This window comes from Cyanistes caeruleus, chromosome 8, assembly GCF_971803275.1.
Source record: "Cyanistes caeruleus chromosome 8, bCyaCae1.hap1.1, whole genome shotgun sequence".
NCBI classification, from domain to species: Eukaryota; Metazoa; Chordata; class Aves; order Passeriformes; family Paridae; genus Cyanistes; species Cyanistes caeruleus.
Window position 1 is genome coordinate 20654575 of NC_141708.1, and position 23610 is coordinate 20678184.

General features: G+C 45.0%; 2 protein-coding genes across 24 annotated transcripts in view; one reads left to right on the forward strand and one right to left on the reverse strand.

The window, feature by feature from the left end:
• The window catches only part of ZSWIM8 (zinc finger SWIM-type containing 8), a 55022-nt gene extending 51748 nt beyond the window's left edge, over window positions 1–3274 (forward strand). For 6 of the 8 annotated variants that reach the window (XM_023929420.2, XM_023929422.2, XM_086901029.1 and 3 more), the window contains exons 24-26: window positions 532–651; window positions 1633–1811; window positions 3005–3274. In XM_023929420.2, coding sequence (XP_023785188.2) covers window positions 532–651; window positions 1633–1811; window positions 3005–3208 — 503 coding nt within the window. In that variant the 3' untranslated portion in view covers window positions 3209–3274. The remainder of the gene's footprint in view (window positions 1–531; window positions 652–1632; window positions 1812–3004) is intronic. The other 2 variants (XM_023929423.2, XM_086901031.1) reach the window with 1 other exon arrangement.
• A 6172-nt stretch (window positions 3275–9446) lies between these two features.
• NDST2 (N-deacetylase and N-sulfotransferase 2) overlaps window positions 9447–23610 on the reverse strand; it is a 136117-nt gene continuing 121953 nt past the window's right edge. For all 16 annotated transcript variants that reach the window (XM_086901070.1, XM_086901076.1, XM_086901075.1 and 13 more), the window contains 8 exons: window positions 18692–18874; window positions 17789–17885; window positions 16454–16577; window positions 14805–14979; window positions 14405–14575; window positions 12991–13100; window positions 11421–11523; window positions 9447–11266 (listed from right to left, as the gene is read on the reverse strand). In XM_086901070.1, the coding sequence (XP_086757196.1) occupies window positions 11141–11266; window positions 11421–11523; window positions 12991–13100; window positions 14405–14575; window positions 14805–14979; window positions 16454–16577; window positions 17789–17885; window positions 18692–18874 (1089 nt within the window). In that variant the 3' untranslated portion in view covers window positions 9447–11140. The remainder of the gene's footprint in view (window positions 11267–11420; window positions 11524–12990; window positions 13101–14404; window positions 14576–14804; window positions 14980–16453; window positions 16578–17788; window positions 17886–18691; window positions 18875–23610) is intronic.

Below are 23610 nucleotides of genomic sequence, written 5' to 3' on the forward strand. Positions count from 1 at the left end.
AAGATGGTCTGGAAGATCAAGACATGGCACATATTGGTATTTGAATATTGTTTAAATGGGTGGATTTGTCTGAAGAACTGTAATGGCATAAGTGAAATGTTTGCAGATTGGCAATATGGCAGCTCAGTGATGGCCTGTTGTCTTTGCAGCAGAGCGGATTGGTTTGGGTTGCTTCTCTGTTGCAAAATTTAGATCAAAAGCTTTGCTTTCAGGACACCTCTTGTAGTGCAGCCTTTGGGGCTCTCTGCTTGACGCTGCTGTGGGTGCTTGAGTGTCTCTTTGCAGCTCTAGTAAATGATGGCTGTGCAGATTTCCCAGCCTGGAGCAGCAGATCCAGATGTTCTTGCAGATAGTTCCTGTGCTGGCAGGCTCCAAGATTCATTCCCCTTTAGTTTCTGTCTGGACTCTTTGCAGCTGTGGAATTTTCTGTGGAAGGGCAGGCCAGTCAGGTTTTGTTGCAGTGAATAAAATGCTAGACTAAGCCTTACCGGGCAGAAGTGCTGCTTGACTGTGGCTGCCCCTTTCTCACAGGGATGCTGGCTCTGGAGATGCTTGGCCGAAGAGCTCACAACGACCATCCCAACAACTTCTCCCGCAGCCCACCCTACACTGAGGATGTAAAATGGCTCCTTGGGTTAGCTGCAAAGTTAGGTAAGGCTCAGAGCAGTACTTAACAGAAATCCACTTGCTGGGATTTGGGCCGTGGTGGGAGAAAGATCTTGAAGGAGTGAAACTTCAAAGACTGTGCAAGCCTGATACTGATCCCATTCCTGAGAGCATTTCAGAAGATTCCTACTGCTCTTTCATCCACTCATTTGTCCCATTTTTGGGTTCTATAGGCATGCTGTTGAATTTTGAGGCACTGGATGAAGTACATGAGATTGGACAGGGTTCAGAGCTTGCATCTCTTCCATTCTATAATATCTATTCTTTCTTTTCCATTTCCACTATGTTGTAGGTATTCTTCTTTCTTATGTATATGTATACCTTCTGTGAAGACTGTTTATAGCAATAGGTGCTCAAGCCACCTATTTTGGGGGGTTGTTTGTTTTTATCTCCATTTTGCTCTTGGATCTTTTTTGTCAGCTTTTTTAATCCTTTCATAGGCAGTAAGAAATCAAAATAACTTTTACAAACAGCCTGTTTAGTGGCACAGCTTCTGCTGCTCCTGCTGGCAGAGGTCCACTGTAGGAAGTGGTGGGGAGCTTGACCTATGTCTACAGCCTCCTTAGAGCCTGAGTGCTGAGCATCTAGGTGCTTACTTGATGGGCAGTCAGGAAACAATGGAGAAGGTACAGTGTTATCCTTGCCTTTCTAGTTACCTTGCATTACCTTTCTAGTTACCTTGCATAGTTACCTACCTAAAATGTTAGTTTTCTTTCACATCTCCTTTAAAGAAAGGTGAATTTGGGAACACCAGTAACTGAGGTGTGGTACCTGGTCTCTCCTCAGACCTGATGGATATAGCAGAATCTTCTCTGTCCCCATGAGTTTGCTAGACTGTCTCCCCCAAGCCTGCTTGGATGATGCATTACACAGAAAAGGTGCTCCAGATCCAGGTTCTTGCTGTGGAATGTGGTTTCTTGTGTGTCTGTTATCTTAACACTGTTGTTCTGACTTCCTCCTGTGCAGGTGTAAACTATGTGCATCAGTTTTGCGTTGGTGCAGCCAAGGGGGTGCTGAGCCCTTTTGTGCTCCAGGAGATCATCATGGAAGCTCTACAGAGGCTCAACCCCGCGCATGTGCACAACCACCTGCGCACCCCAGCCTTCCACCAGCTGGTTCAGAGATGCCAGCAGGCTTATATGCAGGTAAAGTGTGGGTTATCTTCCTGCCTGTCAGAGCTGCCAGGCCATTGCCTGCCTTGCAGGTGCTGCCTATGTGTACATGTGCAGAGGGGAAGGTGCCTTAGGCACTAGGAGCTGAAGTGGTCCATTTCCTGATGTGTCCTTCTCCCTCAGCAGGGACTGGAACAGCTATCACTTGCCTGTATGGGGGCTGCATGCAAAGGAACTCATTGTACTGCTTCTGCCAAGGCCTTCCGCCCGGTGCTCTTCATGAAGGCTGGGGTGGTTGTGTGTCTTCCTCACTCCAAATGCTACATGTCGTGTACCTTTTAACTTTTGAACTTTCTTTGCTGTCCTTTCAAGCCCTCTGTCCCTAGCCCATTCTTTTTACTTTCCTTGTTGGGAGTAGCGTGTTTTCCCCTCCTCATGAAGCCCTGGCATGACTGTCTGGTGTGCCAGTGCTGACACCAACAGTGGAAATGGCTTGGTCAGCTACCAGTACAGATATCCCAGGCTTTGTTGAAAGCAGTGTTTCAGTGAGCCAGCTGGAATACCAAAGCTGCCTGTTCTTTTAAACAGTGCAATCAGGACACCTCGCATATACCTGCTTCTCTTGAATAAATAACCAAAGAGCAATTCTGTAGCCATATTGTCCAGCTTGGATTAGCTGTTCTGTCAACCTAGATGGTACTTTAGAGAATTGACACCTTCTTCATTTGACCTCCAAAGCTGCTGGTTTGGGGCCTTCTTTGAGAGGCTGATAGAAGTGACAGTGTTAGCCTAGAGGTATTTTGTAGCAATTTAGTGTAAACTTTACTCAGCCCATGTCCCTTAGCAAAGGTGGTGTGCAGTGACGAGGCTGGGTGTAGCCCGCAGAATGAAAGGTTGTGAGGGTTGGGTGCTGGTGGGGTAGAATGTTACCTGGCCCTTTAGTGCTGTACTACAGCTCAATTCGGTGCTGATGACATAAGAGGGCATTTCTGATGCTGTGTGCTGCATTTTGGTGCTCTGAGGGAGCACTGCCTGTGGGTGTGCTGGGGTGTAGGATACAGCACTGCTGCTTTTGAGATATTCTTCTTTGTCAGAGCTATGATCTCAGGACCACTGGTGGGTAACAGGACTATGTGACCTGCTGCCCTGGGAGCTCAGTCTTCTGAGTTTTACCAGCAGGAGGGCAGTGAGCAAATGCCTTAAGGCTCTTTCCTGTTCCCATCCAGTACATCCATCATCGGCTGATCCATCTCACCCCAGCTGACTACGATGACTTTGTGAATGCCATCCGCAGCGCCAGAAGCGCCTTCTGCCTGACTCCCATGGGCATGATGCAGTTTAATGATATTCTCCAGAACCTAAAGCGCAGCAAGCAGACGAAGGAGCTGTGGCAAAGGGTGTCTCTGGAAATGACCACCTTCTCACCATGACATCGGGTGGAGCTGCACGGACACAACAACCCTTTGCCCAACATAGCTGTAGTTCCATTTACACCATCCTTCCTTCTGGTGTCTTTTTTATTTTAGTTTTAACTTGTTGGAAACCACTGATCTGATGTATTTATACCATGACATTCCTCTCCAGCACTGTTGCGTGTTGGCGCTCTGCTTTGCTCGCTCTTCCTCCTCCTTCTCAGTGGGCTGCAGGCTTTAGAAGCATCAGGTAATGAGAAGGAAGTTGAGCTGGCTGCCCTGTGGTGTAGTCACCGCTTTTTTCCCTGAGCCCCGGGAGGCTGTCCTGCGAGCAGTTTGCAGTGTGATTACGCACGTGTTAGAGGGGGTTGGGGATTCTGTCTTAAATATTTATTTTGGCATTTATAAATATGTAAACTTTTTTTTTTTTTTTTTTTTTTTATGGGCTTCTCTTATTCCACACACACCATGTTGGGGAGTGGCTGGAACTGCTGTGCACAGTGAGTGCTCCCTTCCATCCCTTTCAGCAACTCCTGGTGAGAGAAGCTGAGACTGGAGTAGCAGGGCCAGGGCCACCTCTGCAGCTTTCTGCAGCAGCTGAGGACAGAGGCTGGAGCTTGAGCTGCCTGGAGACTGCCAGAAATGCTTGGGCTCTTTCTCAGGAGTGTCCCTCACTGGGCACTGCTAGCTCATAGAATGTTTTGATCTTGGTTGTTACAAGTTGTACAATCCTGTTTCTTTTGGCCTGGGGTATTACTCTCCTGTAATCAGTTTCTTATCCCTGGTCTCTTGTTTCCTGATTAAACACTTGTTTTCTTAGACTGACTCTCTCTTCTCTCTGCTATGATGTTGGCAGTCTGAAGGAGCTGGCCAGTGTGTCAGTGGGAGCTCCTGTGAGCCCTGGCTGCTGTGCTCTGGGGAGCAGCAATCCAGCACAAGCTGGATTTTTTTTTTTTGCTCTGGGCCCAAAGGTTTCTTGCCTGGTACTGCTCTGAGAATGACGTGCCACTGCAGAGGCTGAGGTACGTGTCTGATGGGTGTTGGGAGAGTTGCGGGTAAACCTGGGATGTTCTGCCTACAGTTCTGTCAGTCACTGGGTTTCTTTCCTAGCCTTGATACTGTGTGATAATGCAGAGCCTTGTATTTCCAAAGTATTGTGCAGAACAGCAGGTGCTCCCACGTATTTAGACAGGCATTTGGTGGACTGTGAAAGATACCTAGTAGGGACAGAATTGCAGAAAATGAATTTTAGATAGCTTAAGTGTATAAGCATGTAAATGTCAGGGCTTTTAAAAGTGGAAGTTAGATGACTCATGGATGTTAAGAATCCAGTTTCTCAGTAATAGTGTATTTTGCTTCTTACTTGGGTTTAGCCAATGAGCTTTAGTTTCTTCAAGTTAGAAGTATGTGCCTGATTGCTATTTTCAATGATAGTCTTAAAGAATAAAGTAACTCCTAGGCATAGGGCAGAAGAGATGAACAGGCTTTTTTGGTTTGGCTTTGTGTTTTGCACAGGCCACAGAGTATGACTGAGGTTCCTCTAGCTCTGATTGTGCAACAGTAACTATTTAAAGATCTCTTATAGCTCCTTGTATTCCTCCATAAGTTGTTTAGTTACCTGTTAACTAGAAATGCAGATGATCATGATAATGGGTCAAGTTTTGTGGTTTTTAAAATAAAGTCTGTGTTGATTATGAGCTGCCTGTTATTGGGCAAACCTTGCTCAATAACATTTGGATTTGACTGGAGAGCACAGTCTGATGTGTGAAGGTTTAGGTTCCTAGAACACTTTCTGTATTCTGTTTTTTGCATGTTCAGAACTGTGAAAGGAGCTTAGAGAAAAATGAGTTGTCTAATAAAGTCTAATCTTTTCCTTTCTAATGCTATAGAAGAAAATCTGTGGAAGAGCAAGGAGCATATGTTAGGAGAAAAGAAGCAGGAGGGAAAAGGGTAAAGACCCAAATGTTAAGTATGAGGAGCAGAAGTGACATATAGCATTAAAGATTTGGATTGAATAGGGAAATGAAATGTCAGAGCCTGATCTGTGATACTGATTGGAAAGATACACTTAGACCCTGAGCAAGCAAGTTTTCAGACCACTGTGTCTATTAATATGTTGCTGTTCCTGAGACACATCCCATGAAATATATCTAAGCAAGGACAGAAGAAAGTGAGGAAGGAGATGATTGTTTTTACTTGTCATGTGGCTGTGAGGTTATTGAGGTATTTTTCCTTTATAAGAGATGGCATTGAGCCCTGATGGCCCCAGAGGCATTGATTTCCTGTTAAAACAGAACAGTTATTACCCACTGCAGTCTTGTTAGTTTGGTCGGTATTCCAGGAGTGGGAAAAATACATAGGCTTAGAAATTCTGAAAAGACATTTCAGCAGAAGAGCTGTAAAAGAGGTTGCAGACAACTCAAATTTCCTTTGATTTTCAGTTAACACGTGTTTTTTCACTTGGAGTAAATGTTCTCCAGGACTTGTCCAGAGACAGAGCCACTTCCTGTGTTGCTGGAAATGTTCACCTATTACCATCTTTCTTGCCCATGAAAATTTTCTTTTGAAGGCCCTTTCTGGGACTATGAGTTAGCAGAACTCATGTTCTTAGTGTTTGCCTTTGGATTTCAGTGTCTTTACAGCCCATGAACAAGATCAGTTGGAGCTGTGATGTCCTGTAATGAAATGACGTGCCTGGCAACAGGTAGGGCTGGAATTAGCTGAAAAGCCTCCCTCTGTCTAGTTTTGTTTACAGTCCTTACTAATTATCTGTGATTTGTATTTTGGTTTTTAGAGAGTCCATTCAGAATTAGCCTTCTGGAGAGTTGTCGAAACTAAAGTTTCACAATTTTGCTTGGGTTTGGTTTCTATCAAGCCTGGAACTGTGGTATTTTGGAGCACAATACAGCTTTTACTTTCCCAGCTTATTTAGCACCAGCTTGGCTACTGCTATGCAGTGCTCAATGCTCTGAACTGCCTTGCAAATCCCAGTCACTGGAAATGGGGTAAGCATTGAACTACCCACGAAGTTCTTCACCACCTCTTGCTCAAAGTTGTCAGCTGTAACAATGTGGCATAAATTTAAAATAGCTTTCTATAAGAGGCAGAAAAGTTGTCGTTTTCTTACCTAGACATTAAGAGATGGGAAGGATATAAAAATGATTTTTTCAGGATGTAACTGGGAAGAGAATATGCCAAAAGAGAAATGTGTTCTCACTGTCTGCCACCACTGACTTTTTTACTGAGGTGCAGAAAATAAAAGAGCAAGTTGGGCCGTCAGGACTTTTCAGCATTTGCTTACCATGACTGTTTTATGACTTTTCTTTCAAGCCCTTTTAAGCCATAGACTGAATGGCTTTCAACTACAGTTTATTTAAAATATTTTGTGTTTCTGTGCCTGAATTTAAGTGCCATTGGCATAATTATGGTGAAAACGGGGTCTTTTGGTTGGTGTTTTTTTTTTTAAAACTGCCTCCCCCTCACTATCCCCTTGCCCCCAGAATAATTCAAATGTGGCTTTTGAACTCATTTCTGCTTCCTGTTTCCATTTTAAGGGTATTTGCACTTGGGGTAGAGTGGTAGAGGCGCCCTCTCCCAAAGTAGCATTAATCTGTGGATGCTGGAAGTGCAGCTTGGAGCTGTTCTGGGTGAGGGTTTTCATTTGAGCTGAGGACTTGAGTGCTTTCCCTGAGGGCACCATGCAGACAAACCATGTGTGCTGGCAGGAGCTGCCATTACTGAGTAGTGTTTCTGCTTCTTGTAAAGACTGACTGCTCTGTAAACAAGTGACTCTTTATCTTGAGGGCATTGTCTACTCCCAGTTACAGTATTCATAACTACTTAGTGCTGCACAATTCCTTTTTTGCCATGAAGGGGATTGTGAGCTGTAAGGGGAAAATGGTGGAAATGCATTAAATCTAGTCCGTATCTGGTATACGTACATAGCGTGCATTGTAAACAGGGCCTGGCTCCCTGACATTCCCTTCCATGTCATACTTACATTGCCTCATTTAAGTCAGCCAGGAACTTTTTCTCTGAGTCCTGAAAAGCACTTTATCCAGTGACCTGAGGGGTTATGGCCCAGCTTGATTTATGATCCTGTTACTGTGACATAACCATGAGCTGGATTCTGACTGCTGGGATGGTGTCACCACTATGGACCTGCTGGTTTACAAGCATTGTTGAGAGATGCAAGAGCTGACAAAGGAGATGAGAAAGGTGAGAAACCAAGTCTTGGAAGAAAAACACTTTTTAAAGCTAAAAATAGGTTATTTCTTTCTACATAGAATAGTGGAGATGAGTGTCAGGAATACTTTATGTAGCAAAACCAGCCTGCTCAGTGTTTCAGAGGTGAATATTACTTGGTTGGTTTGTTTTTTAACCCCCACAAACTTTTAAGAAAAGAAACCAAACAGATAAATGGAGAGTAGGTACAAATGCTGCATCCATGTTCTGGGATTCCTGTGTGATGCGATCCCTGGCCTGAGGCAGCCTGAAAACTTTCATGTGTTGGCTGCTACTGTGGTGGTGTCTTGTGTGCAGTTGCACTGTTAACCAGGATTCCCTCAGGATTCAGTAAGGGGACTGAGCAGATTTGATTAATTTGATGTGGTCAGACCTGTTTGTCATTCATTTTCTGGCTATATTACTACTGATACAGCAAAATGATCAGCAAGGAATCAAAGGATTTTCTTTCTAACTGCATGTAGGGGCTGAAAAACAAAAGGATGACGTTGATCAAGTGACTTGTTAGATTCCTGTGTGTCATTCGGACTTCCAGGAGGTGCAGGCTTCTGTCAGGAATTTTTGTCTTTGCAGTGCTGTCATCAAATGAAAATTGCAACTTCTAGCGATCAGTGCTTTTTTTTTTTTTTTTTTTTTTTTTTTTTTCTAATCAGTTATACTGACTAGAAAGAGGCAGCAAACAACTTCTGTAGTATCTTCCTGATTGAATTCCTGAAGTGGTGTGCAAACACAAGTTCCCAAGTTCAAGAGAGTTTCCTGTTGTTGCTTTGCCAATTCTCACCTTTCATGCACCTGGCTATTAGAATCACTTGACCTTCTGGTCCCTGGGTCAATTTACTCCTTTTTTAAATGGGTCAGTTGCATGAGACTAAAGAAATACCTTTTAATACATTACCATAAAAACCCTTTAAGGTCCTGTGCTTATCATTTTCCTCATCTTAGAAGTGAACTGGTTACCATAAACTTCTGCTGCGAAGCAGTGAGGCAAGAAGGTGAGGTTTGTTTCTACTATGGAAGTGTGAAGGTCTGGAATGTTTTAGTACCAAATAGATCTAGTACAGTGTGTCTCACTAAAAAAGATGGGGTTTGTTGGCTTTTTGGTGTCACGGAACATGTGATATTACACAAGATTTTGCATCCATTTGCTGTCAGAGAGTGGTAGCAGATTTGCAAACAGCTCTTCATCAGGTAAGGACATCCTGTATTTGGAGCTGACCCACAGCAGGTGCTTTGTTCATCATTAGCATAAGCAGTAAGAACTAGTGCAGTGCAGAAATTAAGCAACTAGGGGAGGGAAGGAACAGATAATGAGACTGCACATTGTCCTTCTGTGTCTTGTCTGCCTTGAGTGACAGACTATTACCAGTAAAGTAACACTGATACTTACTGAGCCCCTCCCAACGTTTATTCTTCATACCATGTTTATTTTTACTGGGCATCTCCTCAAAGATGTGCCATAGTCTGAGGTAAGGCATGAAGAAATTGTGTGACAACCTATAATGAATTAAGAGCAGGAAAATGTTTGTGCTGCTCCCTTAATCATTGGTCCTGGGATCCTCCACCTCCTGTGGCAGCATGTGAAAACAGCTGCCTTGCTGCTGGCCAGGGTTATTTGTGAATTGTCGGGTGGAGGGAGAGCTGTACGACTGTTTCACAATGCTCTCACAACTGTGACTATTCAAACAATGTTTTCCTTCCAGTTTTTACTGTAAGGGCTGCTGTGCCAGGCACACCTGGACAGGAGGGACAGAGCCAAGCTCTGCTATAGCAGGCACAGCAGCTGGAAATCACTGCAGTAGCCAGGACTGGCCCCAAAGTCACCACTCTTGCAAACCTGTGAGAATGAGTCTCAAACTCCAGGCTGGCTGCAAGCTTTAGCACACTGCTTCAATGTTGTTTCAAACATAAGTTAAACACAGCAACTTCTAAGGTGTGGAGGAGGATTTTCAGTTTTTCTTGCCCTTGTACCAGCTTAGGGTCCATGATACCACTCCAAATCATCACAAAGAAGAAAAATAAGTAGTACATTTATTGAATCTCCACTTACTACTTCTAACCTTTATTCAGACGCATGTGCTCAGCTTCGAGAGCCAAGAATTTCTTCATTATCATTCAATGTGAATGATGCTATACATGAATCAAGTGCAGGAAGTTGGGCTTTTCTCTCTGACAGGAATGAGAGGGGTTTCTAGTCCTTCCATCCATTTTTTGGCTGCACAAAATAACCCTTTCCAAGGGCACATGAAATAAAATACTCTATTGCATACTATATACATTTACATACAACGGTAAATGCACCATTCATTCAGAAATACACAATACCTAAGGCTCAATGGAAAAGCTCAGTGGAAGCAACTTCTCTCTGGCTGGGAGAGAAGTGGCTCATGATGGTTGTGGAAGTTTCCATAACCTCTTGATCCACAAAGCATGCGGATCCTGCCCCTCTGCAGCACTCTCCAAGGAGCACCTGTTCCTGGGAAAGAGGGAATAGCCCATGCCATTCCAGAAGCCCATGGCTCAAAGAAAATATATACAACCATGATGTAGGATTTCCTCTGAGAATAATTATCCAGCAACTGCAGGAGGAGGCTAAGTACCTTATTGTACTTACTTTACCATATGCAGAAGCCCCTTTTGGACATAGGAAACTACTTCTGGTGCAAAGCCTTCCCTTTATATCTGAACAAGACTTATTTTTAACTGATTTTTTTTTTTGTTTTTCTCCTTGGATTGCTGGAGTGCAAGAAGATGAAAACAGTGCTAGCAACCGGACTATATGGTAGGGGCACTGGGACTGTTGGAAAGGGATTTTTTTTTAAGCTGATCGGACACAGGGAACTGAATTGTCTGCTTTCAGCTGTATCATCAGCCTTCTCTTACAATACCTGAGCTTTGCCTCCCCTGCTGCTGTGCTGCACTTACACCAGCTCCCAAGTGCTCTACAGGTACGTTACTGCTCCTTGGTTATCTTTTGAATTGTCTAAAGTCCCTGCGGAGAAATACTTGCACATTGCCACATGTGGCAAACCTTTTCTCTAAGATAACAAAGCAATTCACTGACCAGATTCACCAGACACTGTATGACACCCAAAGCACTGCAGCGAAGGACAAGGTTTTATCTGTCTCTTCCTGTGCCCGCAGGTGCAGTCCCCACCATCCCCACGCAGCGGCACTGTAAGCAATGGGCAGGAACAAGGTGTTCTTGGGCCTCGCTGTGCCAAATACACTACGGATAAAAGCTGGGCTTCACTGCACTCGATTCCCCTTTTATTAAGCTGCTGCTCTTTTCTCAGCAGTGGGCTCAATTGTTTCCCCTCATCAGCCTTTACTTCTGGGCTTAGAGGAGTAACAAATTAACTCCACTGCCTGCCTGTTTCATAGACTGAGAAAAGTGATTTAAAAACACACAAAGTGTTAACTCTGCTCTCTCCCCTGCTTGAAGTAGGGCAGGCATTCCAAATCCTTCCTGTAAGTAAAAGTCAAATTGTAGTAGCACACCATTAATACTCAAGAATGTGACTTGCACTCCATGCCCCAAGGCAGTGTCAGGGACAGCAGCCCTTTCCAAGGGTGGGGCAAGGCTCCACATGCACATTCTCTGCTTTTGCTCCTTCGTCCAGTTGTTTTGGCTTGATAAGAGATGGCATCATAGCACACGTTGGAGCACCACACATCCCAATGGCACTGGGGGCAAGGGAGTCCCTCTCAGCTCCAGCTGGAGTTTTGCAGTTCCTCTCGGAGCCAGGTTGGAAGGGGCTGCCCGAGTCTGTTCATCAGCTTGGATAATTCAATGTTGTGCTCCCGGTAGAAGTCTCTTAGAAAGAGCCGTGACTGTGTGGAAGAAACAGATCACATGAGCGTGAAAGATGTTACTCTCAACACATGCTCCACAGGTCATATAGGAGAGATGGGAGGAAAATCCATGTGGGGTTGCTGGGATGTTTCTACATCTCTTGTTGCCAAGAGGTTTGAGACAGCTACTCACCAAGGAATCCATATCAGGGTATTTCCTTCCTTTACTCTTTCCTAGGCATTTAGTTTTTCCTCCATCTAGCAGCTGGCACCAAAATCCTTTTGCTTCATCAAATCTGAAAAATACATTTATCTTTGAAAAACACAGCCGCATACCCAATTAGCAGCAGCAGAAATCAAGTAACTCCATATTTCAGTAACTCATATTTCATATTTATTTTGTGATACTGGTTCCTTGGATTTTTTAGCACTGGACTTCTTTGACAAGAAATCCATTACAAACATGACTGTTTCAGCTTTATGCAAATTTCAGAGGTAACATGGTTTTACACTGTTTGTCAGTTCAGCTGGAGGGAAAGATAATAATCAGTTTTTTAGTGTATGTAAATCTCCTCACTATAGCTGAGTATTAGAGAATCTAATTTATAAATTAGAGATTTATAAAGAATCAAGTGATTCTTTTCTTGCTAAAACACAGGCATGCTGGGAAACCATGTCTGGATATGGCCTGGGCTGTCCCTTCAGCTGGTCAAAGGTGAGCTTGAGGTTTGAGGAAGTCCCCTGAAGAACTTTGAGGCAAACTGACCAATCCCATGTATTTTCTGACCCTGGCTGAGGGGTACCAGCCAGTACAACTGCCATAGATACACCATTCACCATCAGCACATGTGTCGCAGCAAGTAAAGCTTTCAAGTAACCTGACATTTCTCTCAATCTGTTCTCCCCTGGGGTGCCATGTGCCACCCCTTTGGAAACAGCTGTAGGGGGAGAACTGAATGAGTTGTCCTCTCTTTACTGTGAAAGGAAAGGTCAATTGTTCTAGGCCTACATGCATGCATCCCCACCCACCATCCTCAGCTGGCACAGGCTATGACAGCAGAGAAGGTGTGAAAACAGGTTTCAGCTGCAAAGAATAATATTCAACATCTTCAGTGGGCTTGCAGAATTTCCACTGAGCACTGGCATGACCACAGTACACTTTCAACAGCACGTAATCTGTTCAGATCAACTGTACATGCAGTGTGGGCAAGGTCACAGGCATGGCTCAGTAACATCCTTTAACTGTAGCAGTGAGGTGGTGCCTCTGCTAATGCTCCCTCAGACACCTCTGGGCACCTGTGAAATCCACATCATCTCTAATAACAGGCTCTTTACCTCAAAACTGTGCAGTGTGGCCCTAATCTCCATCTGGGTGAAGATATGAGCAGATTCTCACACATTTTGTATCATACCTCTACTTTTTGTCAGATACAGGTATAACAAAAAGCATTAGGGAGTGCTAATTCCAGCACCTTTTCTGAAATACAGAGATCAAATGAAGATAACATCATGGTTACTGCTGTGAACAGCTTCATACTTCTCCACAACAGCGGCAAAACCTTGTCCTTCCCCCATAATTTCAGGAAACACCAAGGTGTGTTTCCAGTCTCCACAAAGCATCTCATGCTATCTAAATCTAATTTTAGGGTTAGGAATAACTGTGAAACCTTGGCAGGTCTTGTGATCAAAGACAAGAAGTATTCTTTCACTCATGGGCTTCCTGGCTGAGAAAGCATCCTCCCAAAACTGAGTTATTTCCCTACCTGAGGGCCTGGGTGTAGTTGAAGAGCGGCGTAACTCCCAAGAACTTCTGGATGTTGTCCATTACAGAGGCAGGGTTGTGTCTCAGCTCCTGACCATCCACAATGAGAAGCTGGAAAGAGAACAGCTGCCTTAGCCTCTGCCAGCTTGTGCTGACTGACACCTGTGAGCTTCCTCCATCTCTAAGTAAAGGCAGCCAAAATCTGTCTGTTCTAGAACAACACAGTGGGGGGATGTGGCCCATTTGTCACCGCAGATAGAGAAGTTATGATATGGGCCACAAGTACCATAAAACAGTAAATGACAACAGGCTTTGCTTAATAAAGCTGTCTTTGGGCCAAATGCCCTGGAGCTAAGCACTAAGGCCCCAGCAGCAGCATGTAGAGATTGTTTCTGGAGACATTTTTTTTTTTTTTGATGTCAGCAACCGTTGTTGCTCGGTATTCTTCTATAACCTGTGATAATTCTCCTGTTACATGTCTCATAGAAAATGAACATTTGTGCTAATTACCTACTCCAAAGAACAGAACAGAGCAATAGTCGCATGAACTGAAGACTAAACTGCAGTAAGAACAAGGAAGTATGTGTTTGGCTCCATAATTCCTCACAGCAATAACCTCCAGGAACAGTAAGGCAATGAGATACAAGCCTAAGAATGTTTTACCATCTCTCTTTTAGTCTTGGCAGATATGTCATGTACAGTTCAGGCTCTGCTGTTTTGGCAGAGAATAAGAGACCAAATGGACATTACAAACCTCTGTTGGATTACAGACTGTCTTAAGAATAAACCCAGAAGCAGAAAGAACTTGGAAAAAACCAAATCCTGACTCACAGATACCACACATATATATATGTCTATATATATATATATATGTTTATCTTGAGAGAGAGAGATAAATAGATATCTATTTATCTATCATAGACAGTTTAGAAACTTTTTGGGAATTTAGAGACTGAAATAGCATACACTGTCTATTAATTTGCCTTTTTGCAAATCTGTATACAAAACACTGAATCCTGATATCTCTGCAGTGAATTTTCCCTTCAGCAGACAGCTTCACAACATGGGAACTAAAAAGAGGCAGAGTGTCGCTGGACTGCAGACTGCCAAGTGCTAACACTGCTGTTCTTGCTGAAATTCCCAGTACTGTGGAGCTTTCTGGGAGATCACAGTAATGTCCTGCACTTGTTTCCTTTTACAAATACAATAATGTACAAAATTGGAGTATTCAAACCTGATTTCTTACCCGCTCATAACAGGAGAAAGGAAGCAGTGACTTTTGTTCCAAAAGACGAGAAAGAAGGTGAAATTAAAAATACGGGGGGAGCACACGTGCATGAATCGGTTTGTTCCCCTCTCCTCTACACTAAACCTGCAAGGGGCTCCACAAGAACCTCTCCTGACTGGTCTCTTACCTGTCCAGAGGGATAGTACGTCAGCCAGCGCTCCAGGTGAGTGGAATACCAGCCAGGGAACAGGCATCGGCTCTGCAGGTTGCGCAGTTCCTGAGGGGCCTGGGATTTCGCAGAGATCACTTGGTAGAAGGTGTAATTGAGCGCCACGGGGTCGTTGTGAGCACGCTGGTGCTGAAAAACACAAGCTGAATTCAGGAGCAGGAACACGATTCCGCCTTCCACTTCTCAGTGCAGACCCCGATGAGTCAGCACAGCCACCCACCAATGCCTCTGTAAGCGAACCTGTCCACACCCTGCAGGGATCCTGCCTCCTCTAGGGAAGCACATCCATTGGCTTTCTACCTGCCCCCACTGAAATCCCTCTGTGGCCCTTACCCTCAGCACAGTGCAGCAAACTTACCTGATACCATGAATAGGCTCGGTCAGCAGGGTTGATGAGAACAGTAATGATTTTGGCTCGAGGCAGCAGGGCTGCACCACGTTTTGGTACCACCTCTGTGTCAAAGTAATTGGCACTCTTCTCAAACATGAAGTCTGTGCTGGCATTGGAGGGAATGGGGAAGAATTCCATGTACCTGCCAAACAGATGGGAGACTGGTGAGCAGCAGAAGAAAAGAAGAAAATGAACAGTCCAAACGATGTCCTTACTCCTCTTCAACAGACACAGCTGCAGCACAACTGCACCTCCCCAGAAATGCAGGGAACGGGCAAAGGAGAGGAGATCTGGAAGAGGCATGACTCATAAAAGGGTGGTGGCACATGGCAAAGAAAGTTGAGAAATGATACAAAGGTAAAAAGAAAGTACTTTGCTGAGCGTCTATGAGTCCCTGGCAGTGGAAGGAAAGACCTGAGGGTAAGGTCCCAGTTGCAAGCTTTAGCAGAAAAGACATCTTGTCCAAGAGTAAAATCAGAATCATTTGCCTGCCTTGTCACAAACCACTTGCTTAAATGTGTCTAAAGCATGTTTCTTTGTACCTGTCTGTAGCTGAGGTGCAGGGTAAAGAGCTCTGTCCTGCCTCACAGGAGCTTGTCAAATTAGTAACATGGAAACTGTAAGATATTAGATAACAGGGTAAGAGGGTAAAGGGGGCTGGGGACTGAAGCACTGGAAGGCTGATCTGTGCTCAAATCTAAGCTGGGCAACAAACACAAATTCTGTGTTAAATACAAAGATTCTCCCCTTGCATGTGATGCTACACTCAGATCCATCTGGAGGACTTTTCCAGGAGATGCACGTGAAAGCCTTCACTTTCTAACCTGTCACTAGTGCAACTGCTCTGTAGTGCTTGACTCCTGTGAGCTCTGCTCAAGCACTAACCATCTTCCAGAATCTTTTCAACAGTCCTCTAAATGATTAGAGAAGTCAATCTTGCACAGCTCAGGGGAGAAATCCCACAGCAGAATGCCTTAGTGCCACACAGCCATCCCTCAGAGGAAGGCCAGTACCACTGTCAGCCAAAGCTACTGCTTTGAGTAAGGAACACCTTTAAACTTTCTCTCCCTGGAAACACAGCGGCATAGTAATTCCATGGTGACGCTAGAATTTCCCTGCCAGGTGGAAACTTCTACAGGTAAACACCAAGGGATGCATATGGACACTGGAGCCAGCACAAAGAACACAGTGGTGGCTCTACGTGTCAAGGCCTGAGCACAATAGCAAGGAGGTTGTCCCCTCCAGTATTACATGTTTTAACTCTGAAATGACATGTTTTTAACTCTTTGTTATGCCCTCTGTTTTGCATGTCAAAGTAAAAGTAACTTCATGACAGCAGTGCATTCAACAAAAACTCGCTGAATTTTTAAAGCTAAGTTGTTTCTACAACTCTCCTGGTGAAGAGTCAGTAAAATGAGAAACTACCTCTGCTGCTGCTGGGACTACACAGTTGGGGTACCAGGAAAACAGAAAACATGCACTGAGCAATAGCAAGGAAAACAGCTGTTCAGAAACAGAGAAGCCGCTAAGGGGGACAAGGGGGACATACAGAGAGACTTAGGAGAAGGCAACATGGGTGCACCACATCACAGAAGAACAGGTGTCAGGTTTCTTACCAATCGATTCCTTTGTGATAGTTGGGGCCATTAAAAAACTGGATCTCCTCAAAGGTGGATGGACTTGGGAAGTTACTGGTGACAGCTGGATGCATGGTCAAGAAGAAGTGCACAGCTGTTGTGCCTGCAACAGGAACCAGTTAATGGGACCTGGGTCACACATAATGCTTTGGCTGAATGAGAGGCTTTACCTACACTGCAATAAACAGTTCCCAGATGGGCACACTCCTCTCCTGTGTAGCTGACCAAACCCGTAGCTCATGCAAGTTACAACAGCAGTGACACCAAGCACTGCTCAGTCAAGTTCAATCCACACTTTAACTCATGCAGCTGATATGAACTGCCTCCTTTGCAAGACAGCTGTCACCCATGTCAACTACTCCCATGCTGGTGGTGCAGCCACACTGTCATGTGGCAGAACCCAAACCTGCCACAGGGGGGGTTGGCCTGGGCGGGAGACGTGCTAGGAACATTAGTGTCCTGGGGTGAGAACTCTGCCAGAGATGCCTTGGCCTGTCTTTGCTGTAGTTGTTTCCCCTTACCCCACTCAGCACAGGGCTGTGGGCCTCCAGCAGGACAGAGAGTCAGCCAAAGGAAGGGTTTTCTTACTGAGCCACCTGCAACCAGCCTGGGTCATGGTACAGGAGGGCTCATGCTTGCATACACCATCAGAGCTTCCAGTGACACAGCCAGGGGACAGCAGCTTGCCTGGGACAAGCCTTATTCCAAGTCCAGGATTACCATTTGCTGTGGATAGTTGGTACTGCTGTTGCACTGCACTACTACACAGAAAGCCAAGGCTTGAAGACCCGGTGTTAGCTGAAGAGATTTTGCTCTCTTCAGCCTAGAAGGGAACTCATCCAGACAGTACATACAGCTATATCAGTGCCAACCACAATGCCACAGCAGTTAAAAGGTGGTGACAGAGATCAGACTAAGAACTTTCTCTCCCTCCCAATGACAGTGACATGGAGCATGCAGTGGGTACACAGATCTGCAGCAACAAAAGCACTAGGGGATGTCCATTTTAACCTTTGCTAGGTGTGTGTACTTAGTCCTGCTGACAGCCTGTGTGACACACTAAGATCACAGGTTCTCTGAGCTTACATAGAAAGCTGAAACAGGTAGGGCAAGCCAAGCACAGTGTCAGGGGGAAAAAGTACTGACAGACTTGGTCAGATTTAGGTTAGAACATATCTGAGATTGTCTGAAATGTCCTCTGTGGCCATTTGGCAGCTTGCACAGAGGGCAGCCATACAGATCTACAGCATGGACCTTTCCATCTCTCTGTGAGTGATTTGGAAGCCACAATCTATATAACAGTATTCACATTACCAGTTTTCTGAGGTCCCACGATGAGGAACTTGGGGAGTCGATCACATGTTTTCTCTTTGGACCAGATATCCTTGTGCCTTTTATCATCACAGGGATTCTGTAGCACAAGTGATGAGATTAAGCATTACCACAGAAGGTAATGGCAAGGGGAGGAAAAGCTGGAAGGGACAGTCCTCTGGGGAAAATGCTATTAGCATATGAAGAACACTTCAGAGCCACACTGCTATTCTGCCAGGCATAAAGAAGTGTTAAGTAAAAACACTGGGGACTGTTTTCAAAAGCTCCAGCGACATGGGATCCAAAGTCCCTCTGAGAGTGTTAACCACAGGCCTTGCCCTATGTAGCCATACTGGGCTGGGCCACCGTGACAGCACAGCTCAGCATCTGTGAACTTCTGGCAGACAGACAACTCTATCACCTTCAGTTAATTTCATCTGCTCATTACCATGCAGAGAGCTGCTACACTAGGATAAAATGGAATAAGCGTGTTTTTATTTAATGAACATGAATTCTGCAGTGTGAAATTACTTTGAGATTAATCACATTAACATGCCTGCAAGCTCCTTCAGGACCAAACAGGGCTCTTGCTTGCACACTTTACATTTCACAGCAGCTTGCTCTAATACAAGCCCTTTAATGACCCAAATGCCTGCAAGCTGGCCCCTGGTCATGTGTGACAGTCATTCCTGTCCCTAAATTTACACTATGACTGTGTCCTACTGCTCCTACTCCCCCATCCCTTCCACCTTGCCATTTGCCACAGGCAGCCTGAAGTCACAAAAATGAAACCTAAAAGCTTTATGCTTTACCCTTCTGCACTCTGGATCAGCAGTCTTGCTACACTTCAAATGTGGGATACATCTCTTAGAAAATCACTAGGAGTGGTAAAAACTGCCTTCTCACCTGCCACAAGGGATTCTTCTCCTGCGGGAAGATTTCAAAGTACTTTTTTGCAAGCTGGACTGGAGGCAATGTTTGCAGGCGAAGGTTGGTCCAGCACTGCACAAACTTGACCAGGCTCTCAAAAGTGTACAGCCCCAGACGGTCATTCCCGTAGTTGGACAGGTGGGTCATGAAGATGCTGATCTGAAAAGGAAAAAGACATGGGACACTGGTAAATCAGGGAACAGAACTGTCTGCCTAGCTTGATTCATGGTCAGAAGAGGCTGTTCACAACTCAGACTGCCATGGCTGTCTTGGCTGACAAATGTCCATCTGCCAGGAAACAGCGCTTGCAAGACAAGAACTCACTCGGGAAAGGAGGGTCACTGACCTCACAGTAATCCCTAGGAATGGTGCAGAGGCATGATAACTGAACCCTGGATGTAAGTCCAGAACAGTTTCAAAATCCTATTCAAGTGGTTCTAGGACATTTAGTTGAACAAGGCTTAGTCAGTAACTCCCTACTAGTCAAAAACCTTGCAAAACCTCCTTCATGGGAAAACAGCAGCTTCCCTTCCTCCCTCCAAGGCACAACCAGGGCAACCTCTTGAGCTGCAGAGTCTGCTACAGCAGGGCAGCAGGCCAGGGAGGAGACACCACACTGCAGGCCAGGCCACACAGCACAAGGATAGTTGTCACAGGAGTTCTTCCTGGCCCCACAGCCCATCAGGTTTCTCTCTCTTTGGAGTTGACGTCTCAAATGTTAAGGAACAACTGGCAACTCCCACTTTAAAATATAAACAGATGTATGTGGGGATCTGAACAGTGTCTCTGCAAAGACACACAGCACTAGGATATTGCCCTAGAAACAGACACCAGCTGGTAAGTTTAGCCTGCAAGAACCTTCAGCACAGGCAGCCCCTGAAAAATGTCCTGCCAAGCTTTAACATCCATGGGCAAAGTGGCACTCAACAGCCATGGCAGCTGCCTCAGCACTGCAGTGCTCAGGAGGTTGTGCACTAAACCTGTCTTGCCAAGCCATCTCTTCCCTCAAGCAGATGCATTTTCCTCCTGTCAGTTTTTCACTATTTTAACTTTTGGAAAAGAGTGCAAAGGACTCTTGTCAGCTTGACTGCAGTGTGTGGCTATATCCCAAGGAATTCAGTATCCCAGTGCCCATGACACAACAGCACTTTGCCAGACATAAACCACACCATGGCTAGAAGTTAGAAAACAAAAGCAGAACACTGAGGCCAGTAAAGGAATGGCTGATTTAGCACTCCTTGCCCAACATCTGCAAGTGGAGGGAGGGAAAATGACCTCAGCCACAGCAGGGGCACCCATTTCTGTATAGTCTAGGGTTCAGTTCTGGTGACACCAGGTAAGGTCAGGAGGCAATGACACGTTTCCCTAGCAGGGAGCAGGAATGGCTTTCCCACTCACAGGAGAAAAAAAGCAAAATGGGGAAGCAGGAGACAGATGGTCTTGGGATGAAGACATTTGCTGGCACTGAGAAAGTCTGAATTCAGTTTTCTGCCCAGTGTCACCATAGGCTGCTCTCAGTGAGAGAACAGATACTTATAGATAGTAGCTCTTTGTGCCTGAGCCACCCCCAAGACAGTATGAAACCAATTTAATTCTGCCTGTAAGGTGCTCACAGCCCAACATCTTTGGGTAGGCAACAGAAAACGCTGGTAGGACTCTGGGACACATGGAAAGTAAGTAGAGATCAAGATTTATAACTTTTGTCTGCCTGTGAGTTTTTCATTTCTGGTTCCCTACTTAACTGAAAGAGAGGCCCTGCCAGACAGGCTCTGGCACCTACACTTCAAAGAGCAGCGTGTGCTCGATGCTGTTATATAAGAAGGATATGCTAAATACAGAGCAGAGGACAGAAAGATCTGTGCAAGGCATGGTGGCAAAAGGATGTACCGCATGTTGTATTTTGCCCCTTTCTGGGAGACATCAGGAAGGTTCTGTGACAGTAAAATGTGCCTCATCCCTCTGACTTGCTGCTGAAATACAGAGAGGAAAAATTTGCTGCATGAAAGTCTAGCTCACTGGCACAAATCAAATACTGCAGGAGGTAGGACAGAGGAGACCACCTGGGACCCCTTCAAGATTTCCAGAATAAAAAAGCCAGCCCACATAACAACTGTGTCTCAAGACTGACAACACTCACACAGGTAATGCTGCCACCTGCAAACAGTCCCAAGCAACTGAATTTGGAAGAAAAGACAAACCCAGCCATTTCCTGGACTTGGGAGCGTGCAGTCATGGCCTGTAACATGTGCACTGTTTAACAAGGCTTGGCAGCCTGCTCTGCCCTGTCACAGCTACTGCTGCCAGAGCAGCTCCAAACACCACTTCTGACATAAGCTACACTCAAGGGCCATCACCCTCCCTCCCATCCACACCCACTGACTGCAGACTGACTTGGAAATAACACCCCCCTCCTCTCCCCTCCTTTCTACTGTCAGTGGGCTATGATTTCCCTTCTTTCAAAATGAGGAAAAATGAGAGCAAAAGTCCCAGAGAGCCTAGCAGACAGAAACAGAAGGGCATGAGGACCCTTGCAATAACAGCAGCTGTGGGCACAGCAGTAACTGGCCTGTGCAGTGTGAGCAGAATGTTTGTGAGATGTAATCAGCCTGTGCTCAGGATCAACAGCTATTCTGACATCAGACCTTGTTCACTAGTCAGAAGATCAAACATCTTCTGTTTGCACTGTGGAGTTAAGCATACACATACAGGCTTGGAGACTCTTCCATGTCACTTAACAGGAGCTGGAAGCACCAGAAAGGACTGAAAGAGCCTGGTCCAAGTTTGCTGCGGATCACTGCTGGGGCTGCAGAGCTGGCCAGCTTTCTATCAGGCCCCTGAGATGGCTCTATCAGCAAGGGGAATGCAAAGTCTGAGTCACTGTGCAAACAGAGAGGAGCTTAGAGCACAGCACTCTGCTCTGACAGAGAGAAATGCTACACTGCCAAAAGGAAGCAGAAGTGTAAACATGGGAAGCATCCGAAGGTGCCTGAAAGAGTTTTAAGTCACCATGAAGAGCCAACAGTAAATCTGGCGAATAAACTCATCCTATACCAGAACACAATTTTCCCAAATGTCTTTGGATCACAGATTACTGCAAGCTACTTTGACCATCACATCTTTTCAGCAAATTTTAATGGGGAGTTCTAGATACTATGTTTCGATTAATTCTTTGGCACAGCCTCCTAGATCAGTAAAGATCTCTGGATTACAGCCTAGCAACTGGTTTTCCAAGAGAAACCTATAGCCTTTACTTTCACAGAGGCTGTTTCTGCATGCTTCAAGATTTGACAGTTACAAAGTGGGGCAAAGTGCAATTCACCCAGCATGTGGGAGCACAAGCCCAGAAAAGAAATTGTCAAGAGAAAAAAACAGTTTCTTTCCTTCTGACTGATCACTCCATGCGTAATGCAAAGAACAACCTCCTCCTTACTCCAGACTTTTAACAAGCAGGAAGGTTTGGTTGTGGTGTGTAAAGAAAACAATTCTGTCTCAGGCAATAGGGACAGAAAGCTGGCTTCCAGGCCTGGAAGTAAAAACTCCTACAGCTTTTTAGCTGGGGCTGTCGTAGACCCACAGCTTCTGCAGATCCTACACAAGCCAGAGCTGGTCACAGGCTAACCTTCAGTAACACCAGGCCTGTTTGTCACTACAGTCTGCCTGTCTGGTGCACCCAGAACACACTGTGAGGGTCTTTTCCCTATCAGTTCTACTAAACACTAGAAAAAGCAAGAGACAAAGGAACAATTAAGGTCACTGATGGAAAAAGGTTCATTTTCTGATCTGTTGGTCTTTTACAACCCAAATCAAAAGTGGCTAAAGCTGCATATTCAACACTGCAATCAAGGTGCAAAAGAAAGAGGGAATCAAAGAAAACATAGTGAACAGAGCCACTGGTGTTGCATGGAAAAAAATCCCACAAACAAGTACTCAAGGGCTCTCCCCTAGGAAACCAGCCAGAACCAATATACTTTCTCTCAGATCTGCCTGCATGGCTCCTTGTCCATATTCAGGCACTGGTGGAAAAGATGTATAAAGAGAAGGAAGGTGGTAGAAATGTGGAAGTCACAAGAAGAGATTAAGCATTATTATATTCAGGAATAACTACAAAGACAGACATTCTAAAATGATTGTCTAAACTTTGCAGGGCAATGTCTATTCAGAGAAATTGAGGACAAGCAACTGTGGGTCAAATCAGCTTAGGTAAGAAAGAAATTCATGTGGGGAACTGAGAAAGTTATTGTACAAACAAAACCAGCAGCATGTCTTCCTACTGCAGCCAACAAGCAGAACTAGGAGGTGATGCCTTGAGAAGGCCGACCTAGAACAGAGGCTAGACAGAGTTAAGGATAAAGTAGGTATTTACTGAAAGGCTTAAAGGATACACCTTGGGCAGTACAAGGACCTGACAAGGGCTACACCCAAGATGGACCTAAAAATGGTCACGAAGTCTCACATCTTTATAAGTTTTGTTCCATCTGCATATTGTAATTAATTGTTCAATTACAGCTTCAGGTTATGAAGTCCCATCCTTCTTGTTTTCTCTCTTCACTCCACTGTTTATGTTTTTGGGCCTGAAACTTCTAGCAATTGTCCTTGGTATCAAGCTAGAAAAGGAATTGTTTTTTCTACCTTCTGTGTGAAGAGAGCTCACTAACACTTAATATGAAGCTCAAAACTACACACTTAGGCAGCAGAGAATCTAAAAAATGCAAAAGCTAAAACTTAAGGCATCATTTCCCCATTTAGAGTGTGATCTGTGATTGGAAAGGGCTACCAAATTTCATCTCTTGATTCTACCCATTCAGAATTTCTAAAAATGACCAGGGTTTTTTGTGTCTCTTGCCTCCAAGTACACCATCCCAGCCTCAGTGGAAAGTGAGAAACTCGTGATTTGC